At 45.2% G+C, this 22,243-nt stretch overlaps 1 protein-coding gene across 2 annotated transcripts; it reads left to right on the top strand.

Annotated features, from left to right (window-relative positions):
- The first annotated feature begins 1,207 nt into the window (after window positions 1-1,207).
- On the top strand, window positions 1,208-21,436 carry LOC129016656 (uncharacterized). 2 transcript variants are annotated; one of them, XR_008494931.1, is made up of 3 exons: window positions 1,208-1,357; window positions 4,794-4,895; window positions 18,194-18,235. XR_008494931.1 is itself a non-coding variant. In XM_054456120.1 (3 exons), exons 1-3 carry the CDS (start codon window positions 1,212-1,214, stop codon window positions 21,384-21,386), a joined length of 324 nt encoding a protein of 107 aa, XP_054312095.1. In that variant the 5' UTR covers window positions 1,208-1,211; the 3' UTR covers window positions 21,387-21,436. The 2 variants fall into 2 exon arrangements, 1 of the variants encoding a protein (XP_054312095.1); XM_054456120.1 differs by lacking the exon at window positions 18,194-18,235 and adding an exon at window positions 21,311-21,436.
- The last annotated feature ends 807 nt before the right edge of the window (window positions 21,437-22,243 follow it).

The following is a 22,243-nucleotide window of genomic DNA, read 5'->3' as shown; positions in this document are numbered from 1 at the left end:
ATCTCCTTAATTCAGTGAAGCCACTGAACACTGTGTGGTTTCCACTTACCTGTATGGTGGCGTGGCAACTGTCTCCAGGTTGTCATCTGGGGCCCTTGTGGGTCTCACCTCATTTGCTTCTCCTCTGTCAGAGATTACACTTCTGTGACACCTGCGGTCCAATGTCTGAAAACTGTTGTATATAGTTGGTCTATTTTTAGTTGTTTAGGGTGGAACAATAAATGCTTACTCCATCATGGCCGAAGTCTCTGTTGTTTACAGTTCAATGGAGAGAGATACCAAGTACATACATATTGAAATGCAAAGTGCCATAATATCTTTAGAGCAGTAAAGGCAAGCTCTTAGAATTGCTCACAGGAAGAGAAAATTATTTCTACTTGTTGGTTAAGGCTTTTATCACCAAGAAGGCAGCATCCCTACCACACCAACCATATACCCCTAACTCTACATCTCCAGCGCAGATTCTCTCTCTCCTGAATTCTGGACCCCTGCACATAACAAAACATTTGATTCATCTCCACCCGGGTATGTCACCAGCACCCCAAACTCCACATACCCAAAACCGAATGCACTCATGTTCTTTCCAAATCATATGTCTTCAGATCCTTTTCTGACATGAGCTAGTGGCTCTTTAAAACTTAGTAAGTTGTCTCCTTCAGCAGAAAACATTCCCTAACTTCTCCAGCCTTTCTCCACATTTACCTCTGCAGCCCCACCCTACGCTGGATCAGCCACCATCGTCCCTGTTGTACCCTGTGCCTGTGTTTGGCTACCATCATTTGGGATTTTGTGAGCCCCTTGAGGCACGTCGTGTTCCTTCTATGTGTGTTTTGGGTTGTTCGGGTGCTTAGCACATAGCAGGGGTTCAATCAATTGTCCTTAAATAAATGGTTCCCTTACAATAGTGATTGACAGATAGGGGTTGGATGGCCATATGACCCTGTTGCATGGGAAAGAAAAAAAATGAACCTGAGAACATTCTTGGGATTAATCCCTTAAACGAGGGGTCAGCAAACTTTGTCTTAAAGGGACAGATAGTAAATCTTTTAGGCTTTGTGAGTCACACTGCTGTTGCAGCTTGCAAGCAGCAGTGCACTGTATACAAACAAATGGGCATGGCTGTGCTCCAATGATGCCGTTTACAAAACAGGCAGAGGGCTGGGTCTGGCCTTCCTCCACCCTAACCTAAGCCCAGCTGGGCTTCACCCAGCATGCTGTGCACCACCCTTGCTGGGTACGCCCACTCTGCCTGCACCCTGAAACCTGACCAGGCCTTCTCCCACCCCATGAGTTTAAACATTTTAACAACTAGCCTGACTGTGAAAAGCCCGGAGAATCCTTCCTACAGGGGACAGTGGTGAGTAGAAAGATTATCGTCAGGTGGGGCCTGTCCTTTTGTGACATCTGTTGCTAATGGAAGCTCTGTGTGTGTGTGTGTGTGCGCGCGTGTGTGTGTGTCCAGACACGCTCAGGAAAATTGCCTAAGCTCTCTGGGCTTCAGATGTTTCATCTGTTGGGGGAACGATCGGGGTTTGTTCCTGCTCCCCAGGCAATGTGTTTGGTTTCTGTCTTCTGTTTTTTATGGCATATTCTCCCCACCACACTCTCCCCGCCACACTCTCCCCACCACACTCTCCCCACCTCTCTCTCTCCGGTTGTTGCTGCCAAGGATTGCAGAGTCTGAGGCGTGGGCAGGAGCCCCATCCAGGGTCGATCTCCTGAACTCACAGAGCCGTGGGAATAGACAAGAGACACTATCTGGGAAAATGCTTTGAAAATAAATAAAATGGGGAAAGTCTAGTCCGGATAAAATGTAAAATATTTAGACTTGAGAACAGGTTTCCAGCTCACTGTGGAAGACACTCGGGGCTGGGGGAGGCCTGGGTCCCTCCCTCTGCCCTTCACATCAGTTTGGTCATCTTTAAGTGGGAACCATCCCCGTGCTGACCCTGCGGCCTCACCAGGGCTCGAGGTCCAGGGCTATGAATGTCTGTTGTAAACAGCTCAGGGCGGGACACATGGAAACAATTAGAGACTTATTTCCCAGGACATTGGACCTAGAAGCCAGGCCCCAAGACATGGAGCAATGCTTCTGTGTGTGTGTGTATGTGTGTGTGTGTATGTGTGTGTGTGTGTGTGTGTGTGAAAGGGATTCTGGGAAGGATGGAAGGAAGTGGTGAGACATGAAACGAAGCTGGACAATGGAGAAGACTCTGGCTGGAGATTTTTACCACGAGATGGAGTTAGTTGCAGAGGCTCCTGGCTGCCCTCCATGCTCCTGTCCCTTTCTGGCCCCTCAGATTCCCTCGGGCCTTTCCATTGTTCTTGCAGGTTGCGGCCTCCCTGCCCTTCCCCACCAAGTGGAGGCAGGCCCTTGGGTGAGGGGGACTGAGGGGCTTGTGTGATGATGGGCAGAGAAGCGGTGACCACCCTGTGCCAGGCCTGCGGCAGAATCACTGTTTCCATTTTTTAAAGTCAAATGCCTCATCGGGCTCCCCCTCCCACCCCGAGAGTCCCTCTATTATCCATAGGCCATTTGGTCATTGTTGCTATGGAGACCACAAGCAAAATGGCATGCAAATCAACATAGGCAATATCAACAGAAAGGGCAAGGAGCAAGGCGGGGGAAGTGGGACGGGGTGGGGCGGCGGGACAGTACTTCCCTCCGCAGACTCCTTAGATCCTGATTCCCCCATGGCCAAGGAGGTTCCAGTCTAGGATCTAGAGGAAGGAGGAGGACACTGAGATGCAGAGACCCTGCTTCTGGGTGGGAATCAGCCAGGGAACATGCAAAGAGGGGGCCAGGGCCCCTCCAGCCCAGCCTCAAGCACTAGCAATCAATTGGGGATTGGGGGGTCTAGGGCATGGAAGATGGGCCTGGCTTTGAGGAAAGCTCCTGTGCAGGGCCAAGCCCCTCTTGGCTTTCAGCCCCCTTGGGATGAGCCATAGAAGTTTGTGCCTCCAAGCCCCCCAAACCTGCCCCACTCAGCTTGCAGGTTTCTCTTTGTCTCCCCAGGGCTTGAACTCCCCTTTTGACTGCAAAGTTTGTGCTGAATTTGAGGTGCAGAGTGAAGCTGAGCTGCTGCCCACTCCCCACCTGCACACACACCTCTGTGCACGGAGGGAGAGCTGAGCAGTGCTGGAATTGCCAAGCCAGGCTGCAGGACGGTGTTAGGATCGGGGGTGAGGTGTCCCCCACAAGGACAATGGGAGGGGGTTAGAAATCATCTCTGCTCTGGGCTCTTGGAGCATCTGCTGCCTCCCTGTGTGTCTGGCTATGCAAAGAGGCAATGGAACAGCTCAATTTTTAAGAGGAAAAACCACAGCCCCCAAGAATATAAATGTGTGAAATTGAGGCTTCTTGACTAAAACAAGGACTGACGAGGGAATGGAGATTTTTGGAGAGGACCTTTCCCTTTTCCCTAGAAGTTTCCCAACCCAGATGGATCGAAGAAAGCCACACAAACATGCTCCGACTGGCTCCATGGGAGCAGTGTCTGGGGACATTCAGTTAAGCTGATTCCCTTGGAGAAGTTTTGTGAGGCAGAGATTAACACTTAGTGTGGGGGCCACTGTCTGTCTAAATAGGACACATGGTCTGCAGAAGTAGCTGGAACGCTGCTCTAGGAGGGTCCTGCCCCATCCATTCTGCTTGGGGCTTGGCATTCTCCACGAGCACCCCTCCCAACCCAGAGCTCTGCATTCCATTGGGGTCTTCAGGCATACATCTCTTTGCCTGCTCAAGCCTTTCATGATGCTCACTAGGTGGTCATGGGGCTTGATGGTCACGGTGGCACCTCATGCCTGCAAGGAGACCCTGCTTTCTTCTCGGGGTGTCTCCCCTCTGATTGGCATGATGCTTAGAGGAGTGTGATGCCAGGTGCCCTTCCCGTCACAGAAGACAAAGAGACCAGCCCTTCGTTCCTTGCCCTAGGACCTCCAGAGGGGCGGACGTGTCCTGAGCTCAGCCAATCTGATCATCTCCTGGGACACTGACCCCTGAGGAAGTGACTCAAGATGGACAGGAATTGGGCAAAGTCATTCAGGGAGTTGCCGAACAAGCCAGTGAGCATGAGGCCATGGCTGCAGGATGGCTCCCCACACTTCCTCATCTTGGGAGGACCCCTCCCCCTCCATAGCCTTCCCTCAAACCTCTTTCTCCTACTTCAGCCAGAAGAGCTTTCTGTATTTGCATCAAGAGCCTCACAGATCCCCAGCACCTCACCTTCCATTTCTGTGGCATTTCTGCACCTTAGCACGAGCATTTCTGAGATGTGAGGCCAAGTCAGGGACACGTGGCCCCTGTGACACCATCTGTGGTTCTCAGGGCAACACGTGGCTCTCGGCACCTGGTGTTGCCTTCGGAGGCACAGAGGACATTCTAGAAACACGAGGGTAAGCCAAGAGAGGCGGCAGGCCACAGGGTCACGGTGGTTCAGGCTCTGAAGGGGTCCAGGTGCCCTCAGTCCCACCTGCTGGTTTCACGGGAACTGAGGCCTGCTGAGGACACTCCAGCCACTGCTGTATCGGAGCCTCCCCGGAGCTCAGCAGAGCAGTTTGTCTGATGCTGGGAGGCTCTGGAGGGGGCATGTCTCCCTCTTCACAGTCTCCTCAGCAGCAAGTGGCTCCCCAGAGACCCCCTGGTGCCACCACATACCACTGAGGGGTTCGACTTGTCTTGGGAGCCCCCGAAACCCACCACCACCTGCCCTGCTCAGCTTGCAAAATTCCCTTTCTGTCCCCACCCTGAGCTCAGCTCCCATTTTGACCACAGCATTTGTGCTGACTTTTAGGTGCAGAGAGAAGCTGGACAGGCGCCCACACCTGGCTGGCACACACACCTGTGTGCACCGAGGGGGAACTGAGGAGCACCTGAATTGCCGAGCCAGGCTGCAGTAAGTCATTAGGATCAGGGGTGAGATGCCCCCACGGGGACAGGGGGAGGGGGTGAGAATCAGAGGGGTTTCCTTTCTCAGCTAAGAAAGGCCCCAGGGGCAGCCTCTGCCCCACATGCCTCTCAGTACCAGCGATGGGCAGGGTCCCTTCGTTCTCATTGCTATTTCCCCAGGGCTCCCATGCCACCAGCTGCCTCTTCTAGAAACTCCCCATCAAGCCTTCTCCCCTGCGAATCTTGGTAATGCCCTTGCTGCCTCTCTCACACCCTCCTGTTCTCCTCTTCCTATAAACATGCTCCTGTCTCCATCTCACCTTGAAGAAACCCTTGGCCAATACTGCACCCCACCCATGGTCCCAGGATAACCCCTTTTCTTCCCTAGGCTAATAAAACAGAGAAAGTAAGTACATCAGGCACTCCAGACCAAAGCAATTTGCAGAATGGAGTCACAGGCTGACATCCAGGACTTTAGTCAGCTGGCTTCAGGCAGCAGATGCAAAGGAGAGGTCATGAGCTGGCCAGGCCCTGGCTAGGCAGGTGAGAGGTGACGGTGACCTTGTCTAGGACGAGGGCCCCAGGAAGCCCTTGGGAACCCAGGGTGGTTCGGCCAGGCAAGCTGGTGAGAGACTGAACTCTGGAAGGAAGGAACAGGCTGTAGTGTGGACGGGACCATCCCTCCTGCATTGTAGCTGCCTTGTAATCCCATCCTCCTGACTCAGGCTGGGCTCTGCATCAGGCATCCCAGAGTCCAGGCACCCGTTTGTCAGGCCTGTGTGGGACGGCGCCTGAGCTGGGACGGCTCCCTTCCCTCCTCTGGGATGTTCTGGCCTTGTCTCTGTCATGGCCATTTATTGCAACCACGGTCAATAAAGGAGGCAGGAGAGGGCACAGAGGCTGTGAAAATGTTTGGCTCACGAGGAACAGGAATCCTAACTGGGTGGGACAAGGAGGCGGGTGGTGTCGTGGTTAAAGCACAGGCCTGGGATCACGCTGCAGGGGCTCAGATCCCAGATCTGCAACAATGTGGCTGCGATGACCCTGGCTGGGCACGGTGGCTCAAGCCCCCCAGTCTCCGATTCACCAGCCGGGCTGTTCACTCACAGGGGATGCGCCAGCTTCCCAGGCATCCTGGGCACCCCCTCCAGGTGTCGTCGGGGCTCCCCAGCACTGAAGGGTGTTCAGCAGCCTGCAAACCAACTGACTCACAGAACCCAGACAGTGACGCCAAGACCAGCCGCTCCGGGGCCAACATTGGAGCTGGAGAGCTGAGCCAGTGGCATGCCAGTCACTGAGGAAGACCCCTTGTTGATAAAGACAGGGCTTGAATTCTTGGGGGGCTGTTACGTACCTTCCCAAAGGGAGAAAGAAACCCCTTGTTCAGTCACTGCACAGCTCTCTCTGGAGACAGGAGCACAAAGCTGCCTTCTGCCCAGGGCACTGCTTCCTTGGCAAGTGACCAGCAGCTGGGACCGCACGTGCCAAAGGCAGCAGCTGCCATGTTTGACAAACTGGAACGGAGCTATGTCCAAATTAAATCCCCCCAACCAGCCTCTGCCATACTCCCTTTGGGGACAGGGGTAGTCGGTCATTACGCTTGCAAAATTCAAACAGCACCTAGAGTCCCAGGAAATGGGGCTGCTGGCCAATAGAGGTGGGACCCACGGTGACAGGCCACATGCTCCTCAGAGAGCCAACAGTGTTTCCTGAATTCTATGGGAATTTGCAGAGGGGACATGGAAACTAGGATTCCGGAACACCCGCTGGGAGACTAGTCCTGGGCTGGGGGCTGCATTTATCATTTCATCCTCACAACTACCATTGCAGTTTTGCCCAACAGAGAAGGAAACAAAACTAACCCGGTGGCCACGTGGCTGAAGGCACAGAGCTGTTGAGTGGCAGCGTGGCATTTGAATTCAGGCCTGGTGATGCTGAAGTCTTTTTTATTTTGATGCCCACAAAAATGTAACTACTAATAGCCTGCTATTGATCAAGGCCTTACTAATAACATAAATAGTTGATGAACACATATTTTGCATATGTGTTATATACTGTATTCTTATAATAAACGAGCCAAAGAAAAGGAGATGTTATTAAGAAAACAATAAGAAAGAGAAAGTATATTTAGTATTCATTTAGCAGAAGCAGATCACCATAAAGGTCTTCATCCCTGTTGCCTTCACATTGAAGAGGCTGAGGAGGAGGAGAAAGAGGGGGTGCTCTTGCTGTCTTAGGGATGGTGGAGGTGGAAGAGGCAAAGAAGGTGGAAGGGGAGGCAGCCACTCTCGGTGTCAACTTTATTGGAAAAAATCTGCATTTATGTGGACTCTCACCATGCAAACCCATATGGTGCTCGAAGGCCAACTGTATTTCCACTACCGTCATCTGCCTTGCCCAGGGTGACCTGATTCACTGACGGGAGAGTTTGCCTTCCCATGCACATCGATTCAGCCTTCGCCTGACGTCATTCTTTTCCTAGTGGCTAACAGGCTGGATTTGCAGTTGGCGACAGGCAGTATCTGGTGTCTGGTGAGGACGCTCTTCCTGGTTTGCAAAGCAGGAAGATGCTAGGCATCTTCTCTTTCTGTCCTGCTCAGTGAAGTGTGAATCACAAAGCCTGAGTTCAGATCCTCGACCTTGGGCAGGTGAACTTCACTCTTACGAGTCTCAATTTCTGTACCCACAAGATATAGAATATAACGGTACCTATTCCATGGGACCTTGAGGAACAAAAGAGAGAACGCCTGTAAAACTCCCCACACAATGCCTGGCACAAAAACTCCCATCCACTTAATGAAACATCATCATCATAACAACAATAACAAAAGGAGGGCAAAGGTGTACCCTGTCACGAAGCATCTTTTAGCATAGATTATCTCCTTGAAACCTTACACCTCTGTGAGGTACACAGGGCTGATGCTGGCATCCCGGTGTTACAGACCAGGATGTGAGGAGGGAGGGCCCCCGTGGAGAACAGTTAGCCGGTGCCTCCAGCTTGGGGCTGGCCCTTCCCCTCCTCCTGAACCAGGACTCCCGGGGAAGGACTCCTTCATTATCATCCTCACCCCCACTGCCTCCCCTAAAGGGCTCCATATTTTGAAATATATTGCCAACAAAACTGAATGTATTAAGTAAGTGTGAATGTGTTTCCCCATTCGTATTAATCAAAGACATATGTATCTGCCAATCACAGTTTCTAAGCAGCAGCCAGCCCCGGGCGGGAGCCAAGGCTTAGGAGCTTTGGCTGAGAGGGGGAGGTTCACCCAACATCTCAGAATCTTGCATACCTACTAAGTGCCAGACACTGCTAGAGGTGCTTGAGTATGTCAGTGAACCAAACAGAGATCCTCAGGGTTTATGTGCCAGCAGCAGGGAGACAGAAGAAATGAAAAACATAGTAAATGTTATGTACAGTGTGTTAGGAGATGGCAGATCTAGGGAGACTCGTGGAGCAAGGGAACTGGGGACAAGTTGGCATTTAAAATAGCGGTTCACAAAAGACCTGCAAAGACCTGCCATTCAGGGACTGTCCCAGTCCACTTGCCTTCACCTGGCTGATCCTCCTTCCAACACTTTCTAAACCCTCTTGTGTTGGGCCCCGTTTCCTGGTTCTTCTTATAACTCAGCTTTGAGAGTCCGCAACACTGCTCTGGCTAGGACTGTCTGCCCCTCTCCTGCACAGCAGCTTAGATCAGGGTCAGCAAATCATGAGCTTCAGGCAGCCACTCTCCATCTCCCTGACCATAGCAGACATTACTAATCCATCATCACACTCTGGTTTACTGGACCCTTCCACACCCTCCCAGTTTTCTCAATAAAAGATTCCAGGAAGCCTCGGGCAATCATTCAGAACAGACATGAGAAATTAAATCTATTTTCTAACCAGGTTTTAGTCTTTCTCTCTGGTTTTGCTGTTTTTAGCCAACCTGGGTCAATGCCCAGACCAGTTCAGCCTGTACCTCCCAGTGTGGATCTAGATTCTAGATTGAAACCTGGACATTGCAGGTGCACGTGGCCTTTGCGTCCATTGCACCCCAGCACCTGGCACAAGGCTCATGTGCTACTTTCCAGGACACAGTCTCGCTGGATCTTATGCCGGTTTCCAGGATGAGTAGGTTTATTAGTCTGGGGGTCATCAAATTGAGATTCCTTGAAACAGAAGTCGATGCATTAGTTTTAATATTTTAAATGCCGATAGAAAATCTTGGAAGATCTTCACAGGTCTGTCCTGAGCAGGTGTCTGAGGCCTAATTCTTTGTGGAGTAAGCCACTACCTTTGCAGTGGCCTAAAGGCACTGAACTGGACAGGGCACCCCCGTTGCCCTTTGATCCACATCCCATTCACCTCTGCAGCATTTCCCCACACTCTCTGCATTATTCTGCCCTCTACAACTGTGAGTTGCTGTCATGCTGGGAACTGAATTGTCAAGTTAGAATCAGAAAGCCTGAGTTCAGATCCTTTGACCTTGGGCAGGTTAACTTCATTCTTGTAAGTCTCAACTTCTGTACCTACAAGATATAGAATATGACGGTACCTATTCAAGAGCATCTTGAGAAATGAAAGAGAGAATTTGCAGGTAAAACTCTATGCCTGGCACAAAAATGCCCATTCAACTAACTAATAATCATAATAACAACAATACATTATCATAGCTTCTGTTAGAGCAATGGCATAGGGCTATGGACTGAACATTTGTGTCCCCAAAAATCCAGATGTCAAAGCCTAGTCCCCAGTGTGATGGTATCGAAGGAGGGCTTCTGGGAGGTCATTAGGTCATGAGGGTGGAGCTGTCATGCTTTGATTAGTGCCCTTATAAGAGGCATGAGAGAGGTTGCTTCCTCTCTCTTTCTGCCATGTGAGGACAAAACAAGATGACTGACCATCTGCAAACCAGAAAGAGGCCCTCACCAGACACCAGATCTGCTGGCACCCTGATCTTGGACTTCCAGCCTCCAGAACTGTGATAAGCAAATGCTTGTGTGTAAGCTATCAGCCTATGATGTATTTGTTAGAGCAAGTTTGTCCAACCTGTGGCCCATGGGCTGTATGCAGCCCAGGATGGCTTTGAATGCAGCCCAACACAAATTCCTAAGCTTTCTTAAAGTATCATGAGATTTTTTGGTGATTTCTTTTTTTTTTTTTTTTTTAGCTCATCAGCTATCAGTAGTGTTAGTGTATTTTGTGTGGCCTAAGACATTTCTTCCAGTGTATCCCAGGGAAACCACAAAATGATACACCCCTGTGTCAGAACACCCAAACTGACTAAAAGAGGGGGTCATATCATTAAGGGAGTCCTGGCCAGATACAGCTCAAGTTGGGTTTCTAGGCTCCATGGATCCACCCGGAGGTCATCTCTCTGGTCCCTGGATGTACGGTTGGACATACTTGGTAGTGGGCAGAACTGCCGTGTTGTTTCTGGGCATGTAGGGAAAGAGCTATTGTAGAAGCATGGACCAAGTAGAAGCCTCTGAACTAGACCCCTCCCCACCTCTGACCAAGATAGAGGGTGAATCCAGTAGTTTTCCCATGAAGGATTAACTGCTAGGAGAATGACCCTCCAACTGTAGCAATTAAAAAATAAAATACATAAAATAATTGCTTTCAGACATTGAGTCACAGGTATCACAGGACCCTGATCTCTAAGGGAAAAGAAAAACATAGGGTGAGCCTCAAGATTCTCCCAGCTTATTTCCTGGAGGCGGATTCCAGGCCCCTGGGTAGGGAGGAGAACCCAACAGAGCTCAATAGTCCACTAAATGGAAGAAAAAGGGATTCCTGTTCAGGGAGACTGAGGCAGCAGGAATTTTCAGGGCAGGTCCAGAAGAGATGCAGCGGCATGTGCGCACGCACACACAAACACACACACACACGCATATGTGCACACACACAAACACACACACAGACACACACACATGTGCGGCACACACACAAACACACACACAGACACATGCATGCGTGCACCACACACAAACCCACACAGACACACACATGCATGCATGCACACACACACAAACACACACACATGCATGCACGTGTGCCGCACACACATGCGTACACACACATGCATGCGCGCATACACACAGACACACACATGCGCACACACACACACATATGCATGTGTGCACACACACAAACACACAGACACACATGCCTGCACACACGCAGACACACATGCATGTGCACACACACAGACACACACACGCATGCGTGCATACACACAGGCACACATACATGCACACACAAACACACAGAGACACACATGCACGCAAACACACACGGACACACACGTATGTGCACACACACAGACACATGCATGTGCACACACACACACATGCATGCACACACACAAACACACACCAACACACACATGCACACACACATGCGCATGCACACAAACACACACAGAGACACACACATGCATGTGTGCACACAGACGCATGCACGCACACACACAAACACACACAGACACACGCATGCATGCACACACACGCAAACTCAGAGAGATGGAGAGAGATTGATTCAGAAATCTGCAGAGTGGTCCCCACAACTCAGTGGCAGAGTACTGACCTGTGAGAGAGAGTGTGTGTGTGTGTGCACGCACACGTGCATGTGGTGAAAATCCACAAAGCTGTGGAAAGAACAAAGAGGAAGAAGTACCCAAACATTTCATGGGCCTCACAAAAGGCTGGGATTTTGCTCATGTTCCCAGTAGGTAAAGTGAAGAAACCTCATAATGCCGGGGATTAAGTGGAGTCCACAAAACAATGTTGCCTTTGTATCAGGGTTAACTTAGTTTTAGTCTAAAAGCCATTCTGGATCCCCCTGAACAAAGCTTAAAAATGAGCCTCAAAAGGACCAAACAATGAACTTAACTGCATGCTAGAACAAAATCCGAAAACATTTAAAGGGATGCAAGGAAATCTAGTGTTCGACAATGTAAAATTCACCATATCTAACATTTTATTTAACAATTTCCAGGCATGCTAAGAAATAGGAAAGTAAGAGGCACAACCAGGAAAAAGAAATCAATAAATAGAAATCTAAAAATTTTAGAATGATGGATTTAATAGACAAGGACCTCTCTCTCTCCACACCCACCCACACACACACACACACAGAGACACTATATACAGTGGTTCTCCCTTATCCATGGAGCATATGTTCCAAAGCCCCCAGTAGATGCCTGAAGCTGCAAATAGTCCTGAACGTTATACATACCAGGTTTTTCTCATACATACATGCCTATAATACTGTTCAATGTATAAATTAGGCTCAGTAATGGATTAACAATAATAAATAATAGTAAAATAGCACATATAACAATAAGCCATAATAAAAGTTATGTGATCATGGTCTTTTTCTCTCTGTCTCTCAAAATATCTTATTGTAGTAAATTCACCTATTTTCAGACTGCAGTTAACCACAGGTAACTGAAACTGTGGAAAGCAAAATGATGGAAAGCAAACCACACAGGAAGGTAAATAAAACATAAACATTATGAGGAGAAAAATGAGAGCTATTAAAAAGACCCAAATAAAACTGCTAGAAATGGAAAACACACTGCAACACAATAAATTGGGTGCCATTGAAAACAGATTGCACATGAAGAAGAAAAATTAGAGCACCAGAAGACATAGCAATAGAAACTATCCAAAAAATGAAGCTCGGTTGGAAGGCCAAGACAAGGCGGATCATGAGGTCAGGAGTTCAAAACCAGTCTGACCAACATAGTGCAACCCCATCTCTACTAAACACACACACACACAAATTAGCTGAGCGTGGTGGTGCATGCCTGTAATCCCAGCTACTCAGGAGGCTGAGGCAGGAGAATTGCTTGAACCCAGGAGGTGGAAGTTGCAGTAAGCCAAGATTGTACCACTGCACTCCAGCCTGGGAGACAAAGCAAGACTCCATCTCAAAAAAAAAAAAAAAAAAAAAAAGAGAGAGAAGCTCAGGAAGAAAAAAAAAGAATGCTGCTATGGCTTAACTGTGCCTCCTCCAAAATTCAGGAGTTGCTAATGTGAGCATATTAAGACAAGAGGCATTTAAGAGGTAATTAGGCTTCTTCCTTGTGAATGGGATTAAGGTGCTTATAAAAGAGGCTTCATGCAGTGTTCAATTAGCTTTCTTTTCTGCTCTTCTGCTGTATAATGATGCAACATCCCTGCCTTCCAGAGAATGCAGCCTTTAACAAACACCAAATGCCAGTGACTTGATCTTGGACTTCCAGACCTCCAGAACAGGGATAAATAAATATCTGTCCTTTGTAAATTAGCCAGCTTGTGATATTCTGTTATAGCAGCCCAAATGGACTAAAACAAATGCTTAAAGGAAGGAAGAGTTTCAGTGACCTGTGGGAGAATATCAAGTAGTCTAACATCAGAGTGTCAAAGACAAGAATGAAAATAAGAATATCAGAAGACTTCTTATTGGAAACCGTGAGAGCCAGGAGACAATGGATTGACATATTTAAAGTGCTGGAAGAAAAAGAAAAGTCACCTGGAATTATATAGCCAGCAGAAAATATCAAATAAGTTTCAAAAAAAGATGAAATACAGACCTTTTTAGACAAAGAAAAAAATAAGAGAATTTATTGCTGGTAGGCATGCACCACAAGACCTGTTAAAAAATTTTCTTCAGCCAGAAAAATAATACTTGGCTCTACACAAAGAAAAAAAGAGCATCAGAAATGGTAAATATGTGGGAAGGTATAAAAGGTATCTTTTAATTTAAAAAAATCTCATGAAAAGATAATTGACTAGAAAAGTAAAAATGATAATTATGCATTGAGAGGTATATAAGAAAATATATGGCAACAATAGCACAAAAATAGAAGGTAGGGGATGAGAATATACCGTTTTAAGGTCTTTACACCATACGTGAAATGCTATAACATTCTTTGGAAGTGGATTGTGATAAGTTAAGATGTAAGATAAGTTAAGATGTAAGTTAAGATGATAAGTTAAGATGTTAAAAAGTCAGGAAACAACAGGTGCTGGAGAGGATGTGGAGAAATAGGAACACTTTTACACTGTTGGTGGGACTGTAAACTAGTTCAACCATTGTGGAAGTCAGTGTGGCGATTCCTCAGGGATCTAGAACTAGAAATTCCATTCGACCCAGCCATCCCATTACTGGGTATATACCCAAAGGACTATAAATCATGCTGCTATAAAGACACATGCACACGTATGTTTATTGCCGCATTATTCACAATAGCAAAGACTTGGAACCAACCCAAATGTCCAACAATGATAGACTGGATTAAGAAAATGTGGCACATATACACCATGGAATACTATGCAGCCATAAAAAATGATGAGTTCACGTCCTTTGTAGGGACATGGATGAAACTGGAAATCATCATTCTCAGTAAACTATCGCAAGAACAAAAAACCAAACACCGCATATTCTCACTCATAGGTGGGAATTGAACAATGAGAACACATGGACACAGGAAGGGGAACATCACACTTCGGGGACTGTTGTGGGGTGGGGGGAGGGGGGAGGGATAGCATTGGGAGATATACCTAATGCTAGATGACAAGTTGGTGGGTGCAGCGCACCAGCATGGCACATGTATACATATGTAACTTACCTGCACATTGCACACATGTACCATAAAACCTAAAGTATAATAATGATAATAATAATAATAATAAAAGAAAAAAAAAAGAAAAAAAAAAAAAAAAAAAAAAAAAAAAAAAAAAAAAAAAAGATGTACGTTGTAAACTGTGGAGCAACCACTAAAAGGCCAGGCATGGTGGCTCACGCCTGTAATCTCAGCACTTTGGGAGGCCAAGGCGGGTGGATCACGAGGTCAGAAGATCGAGACCATCCTGGCTAACACCGTGAAACCCCGTCTGTACTAAAAAAATACAAAAAATTAGCCAGGCGTGGTGGTGGGTGCCTGTAGTCCCAGCTATGTGAGAGGCTGAGGCAGCAGAACGGCATGAACCCGGGAGGCGGAGCTTGCAGTGAGCAAAGATGCACCACCGCACTTCAGCCTGGGAGACAGAGCAAGACTCTGTCAAAAAAAAAAACAAAAACAAAAACAAAAAAAAAACCACTAAAAAAATAAGAACAAAAGCTTATAATACAATAGTGGCAGGATATAAAACAGAATTATAAAAATTACTCTATAAATTCAAAAGAAAAGAAAAGAAAGAAAAAGGGCAAAAACCCCAGATGGAACAAATAGAAAACAAATATTACGATGGTAGATCTGTATAAATTATTGCATTAAATGTTAATATTCTAACATTACAGTTAAAATGCAAGTATTGTCAGACTGGATAAAATAGTAATATCCAAGTATTGACTATCTACATGAAGCCTACCAAAATAAGAAAGCTATAGAAAGGTTAAAAAGTAAAAGGATGGAAAAAGAAATATCATACACACACTAATCAAAAGAAAATTAGAGTGGCTATATCAATATGTCAAAGTAGACTTCAGACCAAGAAATACTACTAGGAATAAAGAGGAGAATTCCATAATTATAAAGAAGTAAATTCATCAAGAAAACAATGTAATCTTAAATATTTAAAACAAAAACAAATAGAATAGAGAGAAGAAATATACAAATCTATAATTATAGCAGATATTTCAATACTCTTCTCTCAATATGTGAAGGAACAAGTAGATAGAAAATAATTATGTATCAATTTAAACAATACAACAACCAACTTGACCTTATTGATATTTGTAAAACCAACAGCAACAGAATACATAGTCTTTTAAGTGCATATGTAATATTTACCAAGATTGATCATATTCTTGGTCATAATACAAACCTTAACAAATTTAATAGAACTGAAGTAATATGAAGTGTGTTCTCTGATAACAAAATTAAATTTTAAAAAAATCAATAACAAAAAGACATCTGGAAATCCCCAAAATTTGAAATTAAACAAAACTTAAATTAGATTTCTAGATAACATATATGTCACAAGAAAAATTAGAAAAAGCATTGAACTGAATGATAAAGAAAATGCAATATATCAAAATTTGTGAGATGCAGCTGAAGAGTGCTTAATGATAAATTTATGCATTACATAATTATATTAGAAAAGAAGAAAAACCTAAGATCGATGACCTAAAATTTCACCATAAAAAGCTACAGAAAGAGCAAATTAGACCCAAGATAAGTAGAAGAAAGGCAATAGTAAGGGTAAGAGCAAAAATCAATGAAATAAACAAATAATCAAGAAATTACTAAAACCAAAAGCTGATTCCTAGAAAAGATCAATGAAATTGATTAACTTATAGCCAGATTAATTAAGAAAAGAAATGAGAGAAGCACAGGTTACTAACATCAAGAATAAAAGAGGGGCATCACTACAGATCCTACAGACCTTTAAAGGTTAATTTAACAACTTGGGTGAAATGTACTAATTCCTTAAGTGAAACAAATTACCAAAGCCCACTCAAGAGCAATATGTAAATATAAAGATCTCTATATCTAGTAAAGAAAACACTGGAAAAAATTCAAAACCATTTATGATTACAAAAAAACCAGTTCAGTTAACTAGGAATAGAAGAGAATTTCCTCACCTTGATAAAGGGCATCTACAAAAAATTTGCAGTTGACATCATACTTAATGGCGTAAGGTTGAATGCTCCTCTCTATGATCATGAACAAGGCAAGAATATCCACTTTTATCTTTTATTTAATATTTTGCTGGAAGTCATAGCCTGGGCAATAAAATAATTAAAAGATATAAATGGCATATCAATTAGAAAGACAAAATTAAAATTTTATTTCACAAAAGACATGATTGTCTATGTAGACAATCCTAAGAAATTTACAAAAAAGGCTACTGGAACTAATAAGTGAGCAAGGTCACAGGATGCAATGTTAATATAAAAAATTGTATTTCTACATATTTGCAACAGAAAATTGGATATTTATATTAGGAAACAATACTGTTTACAAGAATTCTAAAAGTAAAATACTTAGGTATAATTTAACAAAATATTACAATACCTATATATTGAAAACTACAAAACCTTCTGAGAAAAATTTTAAAGTATCTAAATAAATGAAGTAGACCGTGTTAATGAATCCAAAGCATCAATACTGTAAAACTCCCCATCCTCCCCAAATTGATTTATATATACAATGAAACCACATTAAAATGTCAGCAAGCTTTTTTAAAAATAGAAACTGACAGGTTGATTCTAAAATTTATATGGAAATGATAAGCAGTTAGAACAGCCAAAATAATTTTGAAGAGAATAAAGTTGGAAAACTTACACTACATGGTTTTAAGACTCATTATAAAGCTGCAGTAATGAAGACAGTGTGATACTGGCATAGAGATAGACATGTAGATCAATGTAACAGAGTCCACACATATATGGCCAATTGGTTTTTAATAACAGTACCAGTAATTCAGTAGGAGAAAGGATGGCCTTATCAACAAATGGTGCTGAAAAAATTAAATATTCACATGGGAAAATAAAAACCTCAATTTTTAAACATCATATACAAAATTAACTTAAAATGGATTATAGACAATAATATACATGCTAAAACTCTAAAACATTCAGAAGAAAATATGGAAGATGTCAGGGAAATGTTTCTTAGAACAAAACAAGTAAACAAAAAGCCAGAAACTATAAAAAAGATTGTCAAATTGGATTTTATCAAATTAAAAACTTTTGCTCTTCAAAATAAACTGTTAAGAAAATGAAAAGGCAATGCTTAGATTAAAAGAAAAGGCTTGCATACGTGTGTTAGATAAAGGACTTGTATCTAGAACATGCAACTCAATTATATAAACAATTCAATTTTTTAAAATGGGTGAACAATTTCGATTTTTTTAAATGGATAAACAATTTGGAATGCTTCATCAAAGAATATATATAGATGGCAAATAAGCACTTGAAGACATGCATGATGTCATCAATCATTAATGAAATGCAAATTAAAGCCACAATGAGAAATCATTACACTCCTGCTAGAAAGGTTAGCATCGAAAAGGCTGGCAATGCCAAGTGTTGGTGAAGACACGGAGGAACTGGAAATCTATACATAGTTGGTGGAAATCTGAAAAGGCATGGCCATTTTGGGAAACAGTTTGGCAGTTTCTAATATAGCTAAACTACACTTACGTGACCCAGCAATCCCACCCCTAGGTATTTAGCCAAGAGAAATGAAACATACATCCATAGAAAGACTTTATTCATAAAACTCGCAGACTGAAAACAACCATGTCTTAGTCCATTTTCTGTTGCTACAATTGAATACCTGAGACGCTAGGTAATTTATAACAAAAGAAACTTATTTCTTACAGTTGTGGAACCTGACAAATGCAAGAATATGGCGCCAGCATCTGGTAAGGGCCTTCTTGCTGTGGCATCATGTGGCACAGGGCATCATGTGATGAGAGGACAAGAGGGTGCCAACTCCCATCTCTTTTCTTTTTTTTCTTATAAAGCCACCAGTCTCATCATGAGGGCTCCACCCTGAGGACCTTACCTAATCCTGATGACCTCCCAAAGGCCCCACCTCCAAAAGCCATCAGCATATCAATTTGGGGATTAAGTTTCCAACACATGAAATTTGGGGACACATTCAAATCAGAGCAAACCCAAATGTCCATCAACTCAATGAATAAATATTTGGCATATCCATATAATGCTGTGCTACTCATCAATAAAAAGGAATGACCTACTGACACAGGCAATGACATGGTTGAATCTCCAAAGCATTGTGAGAGGTAAAAAAAGATAGATACAGAAGACTCCATATTACATGATTCCATTTATATAAAATTCCAGAAAAGGCAAAACTATAGTGAGAGAAAGCAGATCGGGGGAGCCCGGATGGCGGAGGCGGGGGGCTGAGGGAGAGAGAATTGAGTACATAAGGGCAGGAGAAAACTTTTCAAGGTAATGGAAATGTTCTATAGTATGATTTTGATGGTGATTACACTACTGTTTACGTTTGTCAAAACTCATGAAATGTACACTCAAATGGGCGAAATTTATTGTGTGCAAATTCTGTTTCAACAAAGTTAACTAAAAAAGAAGAAAAATCGAAAGCAATATTCCATCTTGAGGAAATGGGAGCAGAGGTGGTCACATGTCCCCTATAGTAGCAAAGAATGGCCGTAACAAAGAATGGCCGTAACAAAGAACCAACCACAGAAGAGGGGGCTTAAGCCACAAGAAATTTATGTTCTTAGAGTTCTGGGGGCTAGAATCCAAGATCAAGGTATTGGCAGAGTTGGTTCCCAGTGAGGGCTGTCTTCCTGGCGTTGGACAGCCGCCTTCTCACTGTGTCCTCACGTGGCTTTTTATCTGTGGATGCTCGGGGAGACAGGGGGTTGAGGGCAGAGCAAGAGCACACGAGCAAGCTCTGGTGTCTCCTCCTTTTGTAAGGCCACAGTACAATAGGATCAGAGCTCCACATTTATGGCCTCATTTCCCCTTAATTCATTCTGTAAAGGAGCTAACTCCAAGTACGATCGCACTGAGGGTTAGGGCTTCGATATAGAAATTTTGGAGGGACACATGCAGTCCATATGCCCCTGCCCCTTAATTCACCAGTCAGGTCCCCACAAAAGTGATCCTGGCTCCAGCGCTTCCGTGGGATCCGCTGAGGTCTTTGTTGCGAACTCAGCAGAGTTCAGTTTCTCTCTTTACCAGATGCTGATCCTTTGCCCCCATAGACGTGAATCCTCTCTGCACACAGAGCTCTGTCTCAGAATCTGCTTCTCAGAATACCCCACCTACAACAAGTGGATTTTTCAAACACTTAGCTAGTAACTAAAAATCAGTGTCCAGATCCTTCTGGAGAGCTCTGTCCTGTTTTTCAATACCAGGATGATTTTCCCCCCAACACAAATGTTCACCTTAAGCAGCTGGGCACTCTCCAGCCAGTGTGAGGAGCCCACCACACTTTTATACTTTTTGGAAACAGATTCCAATAAACAAACAACAGAGGAAAACCCACTGTGGCCTTCCACTCAACCGCATTATTGAGGGAAGATAGCTAATGATCTGCGATGAGGCGATTTTTCATCAGGCCATTATCTGTTCATCACTGTGAGCTTTACTCTGTTGCCACCTTACTCAAATAATTTCCAGTGGAGTTAACCTCTGTGTCCCTGAGAATCCATAGCAATAACAACCCAGACTCAACTGTACCCGAGAAAGAGGAACAGGTGTCAGTTATTTTAGTGTGACTGGGACTCAGTGCTCAAGGGACAGCTGGATGCAAAGAGGGGGCAGAGATGGGAGAGGGCTAGGACTGGTCAGGGACTAGCCAGAGATGTGGCTTGTTAACTCAGTAGGGACAGAGCATGGGTTGATGGGACAGCTGGATGCAAAGAGGGGGCAGAGATGGGAGAGGGCTAGGACTGGTCAGGGACTAGCCAGAGATGTGGCTTGTTAACTCAGTAGGGACAGAGCATGGGTTGATGGGAGGACCCGGGTTCGAATCCCACTTCTGCTGCTTGCTAGTTGTGTAACCCTGGGCAAGTCCCCTAACTTCACTCTCTGTTGCCCCATCTGTAAAATGAGATTGTAACATCTTATTATCAGGACTGTGGGGAGGATTAACATGGAAACCTGTTGATGATTGATTGATTGATTGAAAGAGTCTTACTCTGTTGCTCAGGCTGAGTGCAGTGGCGCAATCATAGCTAACTGCAACCTCGAACTCCTGGGCTAAAGGGATCCTCCCGTCTCAGCCTCCTGAGTAGCTGGGACTACAGGATCATGCCACCAGGCCTGACTGGCTAATTTTTGTATTTTTTTTTTTTGTAGAGATGGAGTTTTCACCACGTTGCCCAGGCTGGTCTCAAATTCCTGAGCTCAGGTGATGCTTCCAACTTGGCCTCCCAAACTGCTGGGATCACAGGCGTGAGCCACTGCACCTGGCTGAAACCTGTATTTAAAAGTAAATACAGTGTTGCTTCTCTGAGCTCTCCTCTCTCCCGCTGCTCCTTGGAATCCCTTGATGTGTGTACAGTTTCTAATGCTAAGCTAACAGTTTTGGGGCTGGCATAGATGGTATTGATCAATGTTCAGGCCCTTTCCTCAGTAAAGGATGCTGAAGTTCAGAGAAGGAGACATTCATTTCAGAGCACGTGGTGATGAGATGGCTCAGCGGACAGAAACCCCTGCTGGGGTGGGTCTCCTCACTTCACGGTCAATGAGTCTGTGTCTTATGCCCAGCCTCCACCCAGACTCCAAGCTTTGAAAAGTGTTGATAAATTATTTATTAGCAATGAGTTATGCATTTTTATATCAGAGTTATCCTAAGAAAATGGAGTCTGATTGTGTTGCTCCCAACTGACATCCTTCACCAGCTCCGCACCTGTGCAGGGTAAACTAATTGCAGCCTGGATGACAGGACCCTTCCCTCGGGTGCTCGGTGTCCCCTCCCTCTTCATCTCCCACAGGGCCCTGACGTTTGCCAGAGAAAACGAGATCCAACCAACATGCTGTATTTTCGTCACGTTTTCCTGCCTTGGCTGAGGGTGGCTCCTCTTCCAGGAAAGCTCTTCTGCCTCTGAAGCTGGAGGAACCCCAGACCACTTTTCCAAACTCCACCTGCTCCCCAGCCATCAGCTTCAGCTCCATTTTCCCAACACCAATTCAGCACTTCTTCCTCTCTGGACGGGAAGCAGTGTGGGGTCACGGCGGCTGTTGTCCACACTCCTGTGTCCTCTGCCCCTCCTCTCCCTGAGCTCCTTGAAGGCATGGATCATGTTGGGGACTCATCCACACACCCGGGACAGAACTTGGATGGTAGCAGGTCCCAGGACAGAGTGGATGTCACTCACACTTGAGTCATCAGAGGACAACTGCACCCGGACAAAGAAAAGTAAACAGACAGCTTATTCTACGCGTGCAGGCATATCAAAGGTAATTTCTGGTTTAAAAAAATACCAGCCGGGCACAGTGGCTCACACCTGTAATCCCAGCACTTTGAGAGGCAGAGGTGGGCAGATCACCTGAGGTCAGGAGTTCGAGACCAGCCTGGCCAACATGGTGAAACCCCATCTCTACTAAAAATACAAAAATTAGCCGGGCATGGTGGCAGGTGCCTGTAATCCCAGCTACTCAGGAGGCTGAGGCAGGAGAATCACTTGAAACTGGGAGGTGGAGGTCGCAGTGAGCTGAGATTGCACCACTGCACTCCAGCCTGGGTGATAGAGCAAGACTCTGTCTGAAAAACAAGAAACAAACAAACAAAAAACCCTTAATATTATATCCATGCTGTCATGGACTAAACTGTGTTCCTCCTAAAATTCATATGTTGAAACCCTAACCGTCAGTACCTCCAGAGTGTGGCTGCATTTGAAAGCAGGGTCTTTAGAGAGGTAATTAAA

Source organism: Pongo pygmaeus, chromosome 19 (assembly GCF_028885625.2).
Source record: "Pongo pygmaeus isolate AG05252 chromosome 19, NHGRI_mPonPyg2-v2.0_pri, whole genome shotgun sequence".
NCBI lineage: Eukaryota > Metazoa > Chordata > Mammalia > Primates > Hominidae > Pongo > Pongo pygmaeus.
This window is presented reverse-complemented; position numbering and strand designations above follow the sequence as displayed.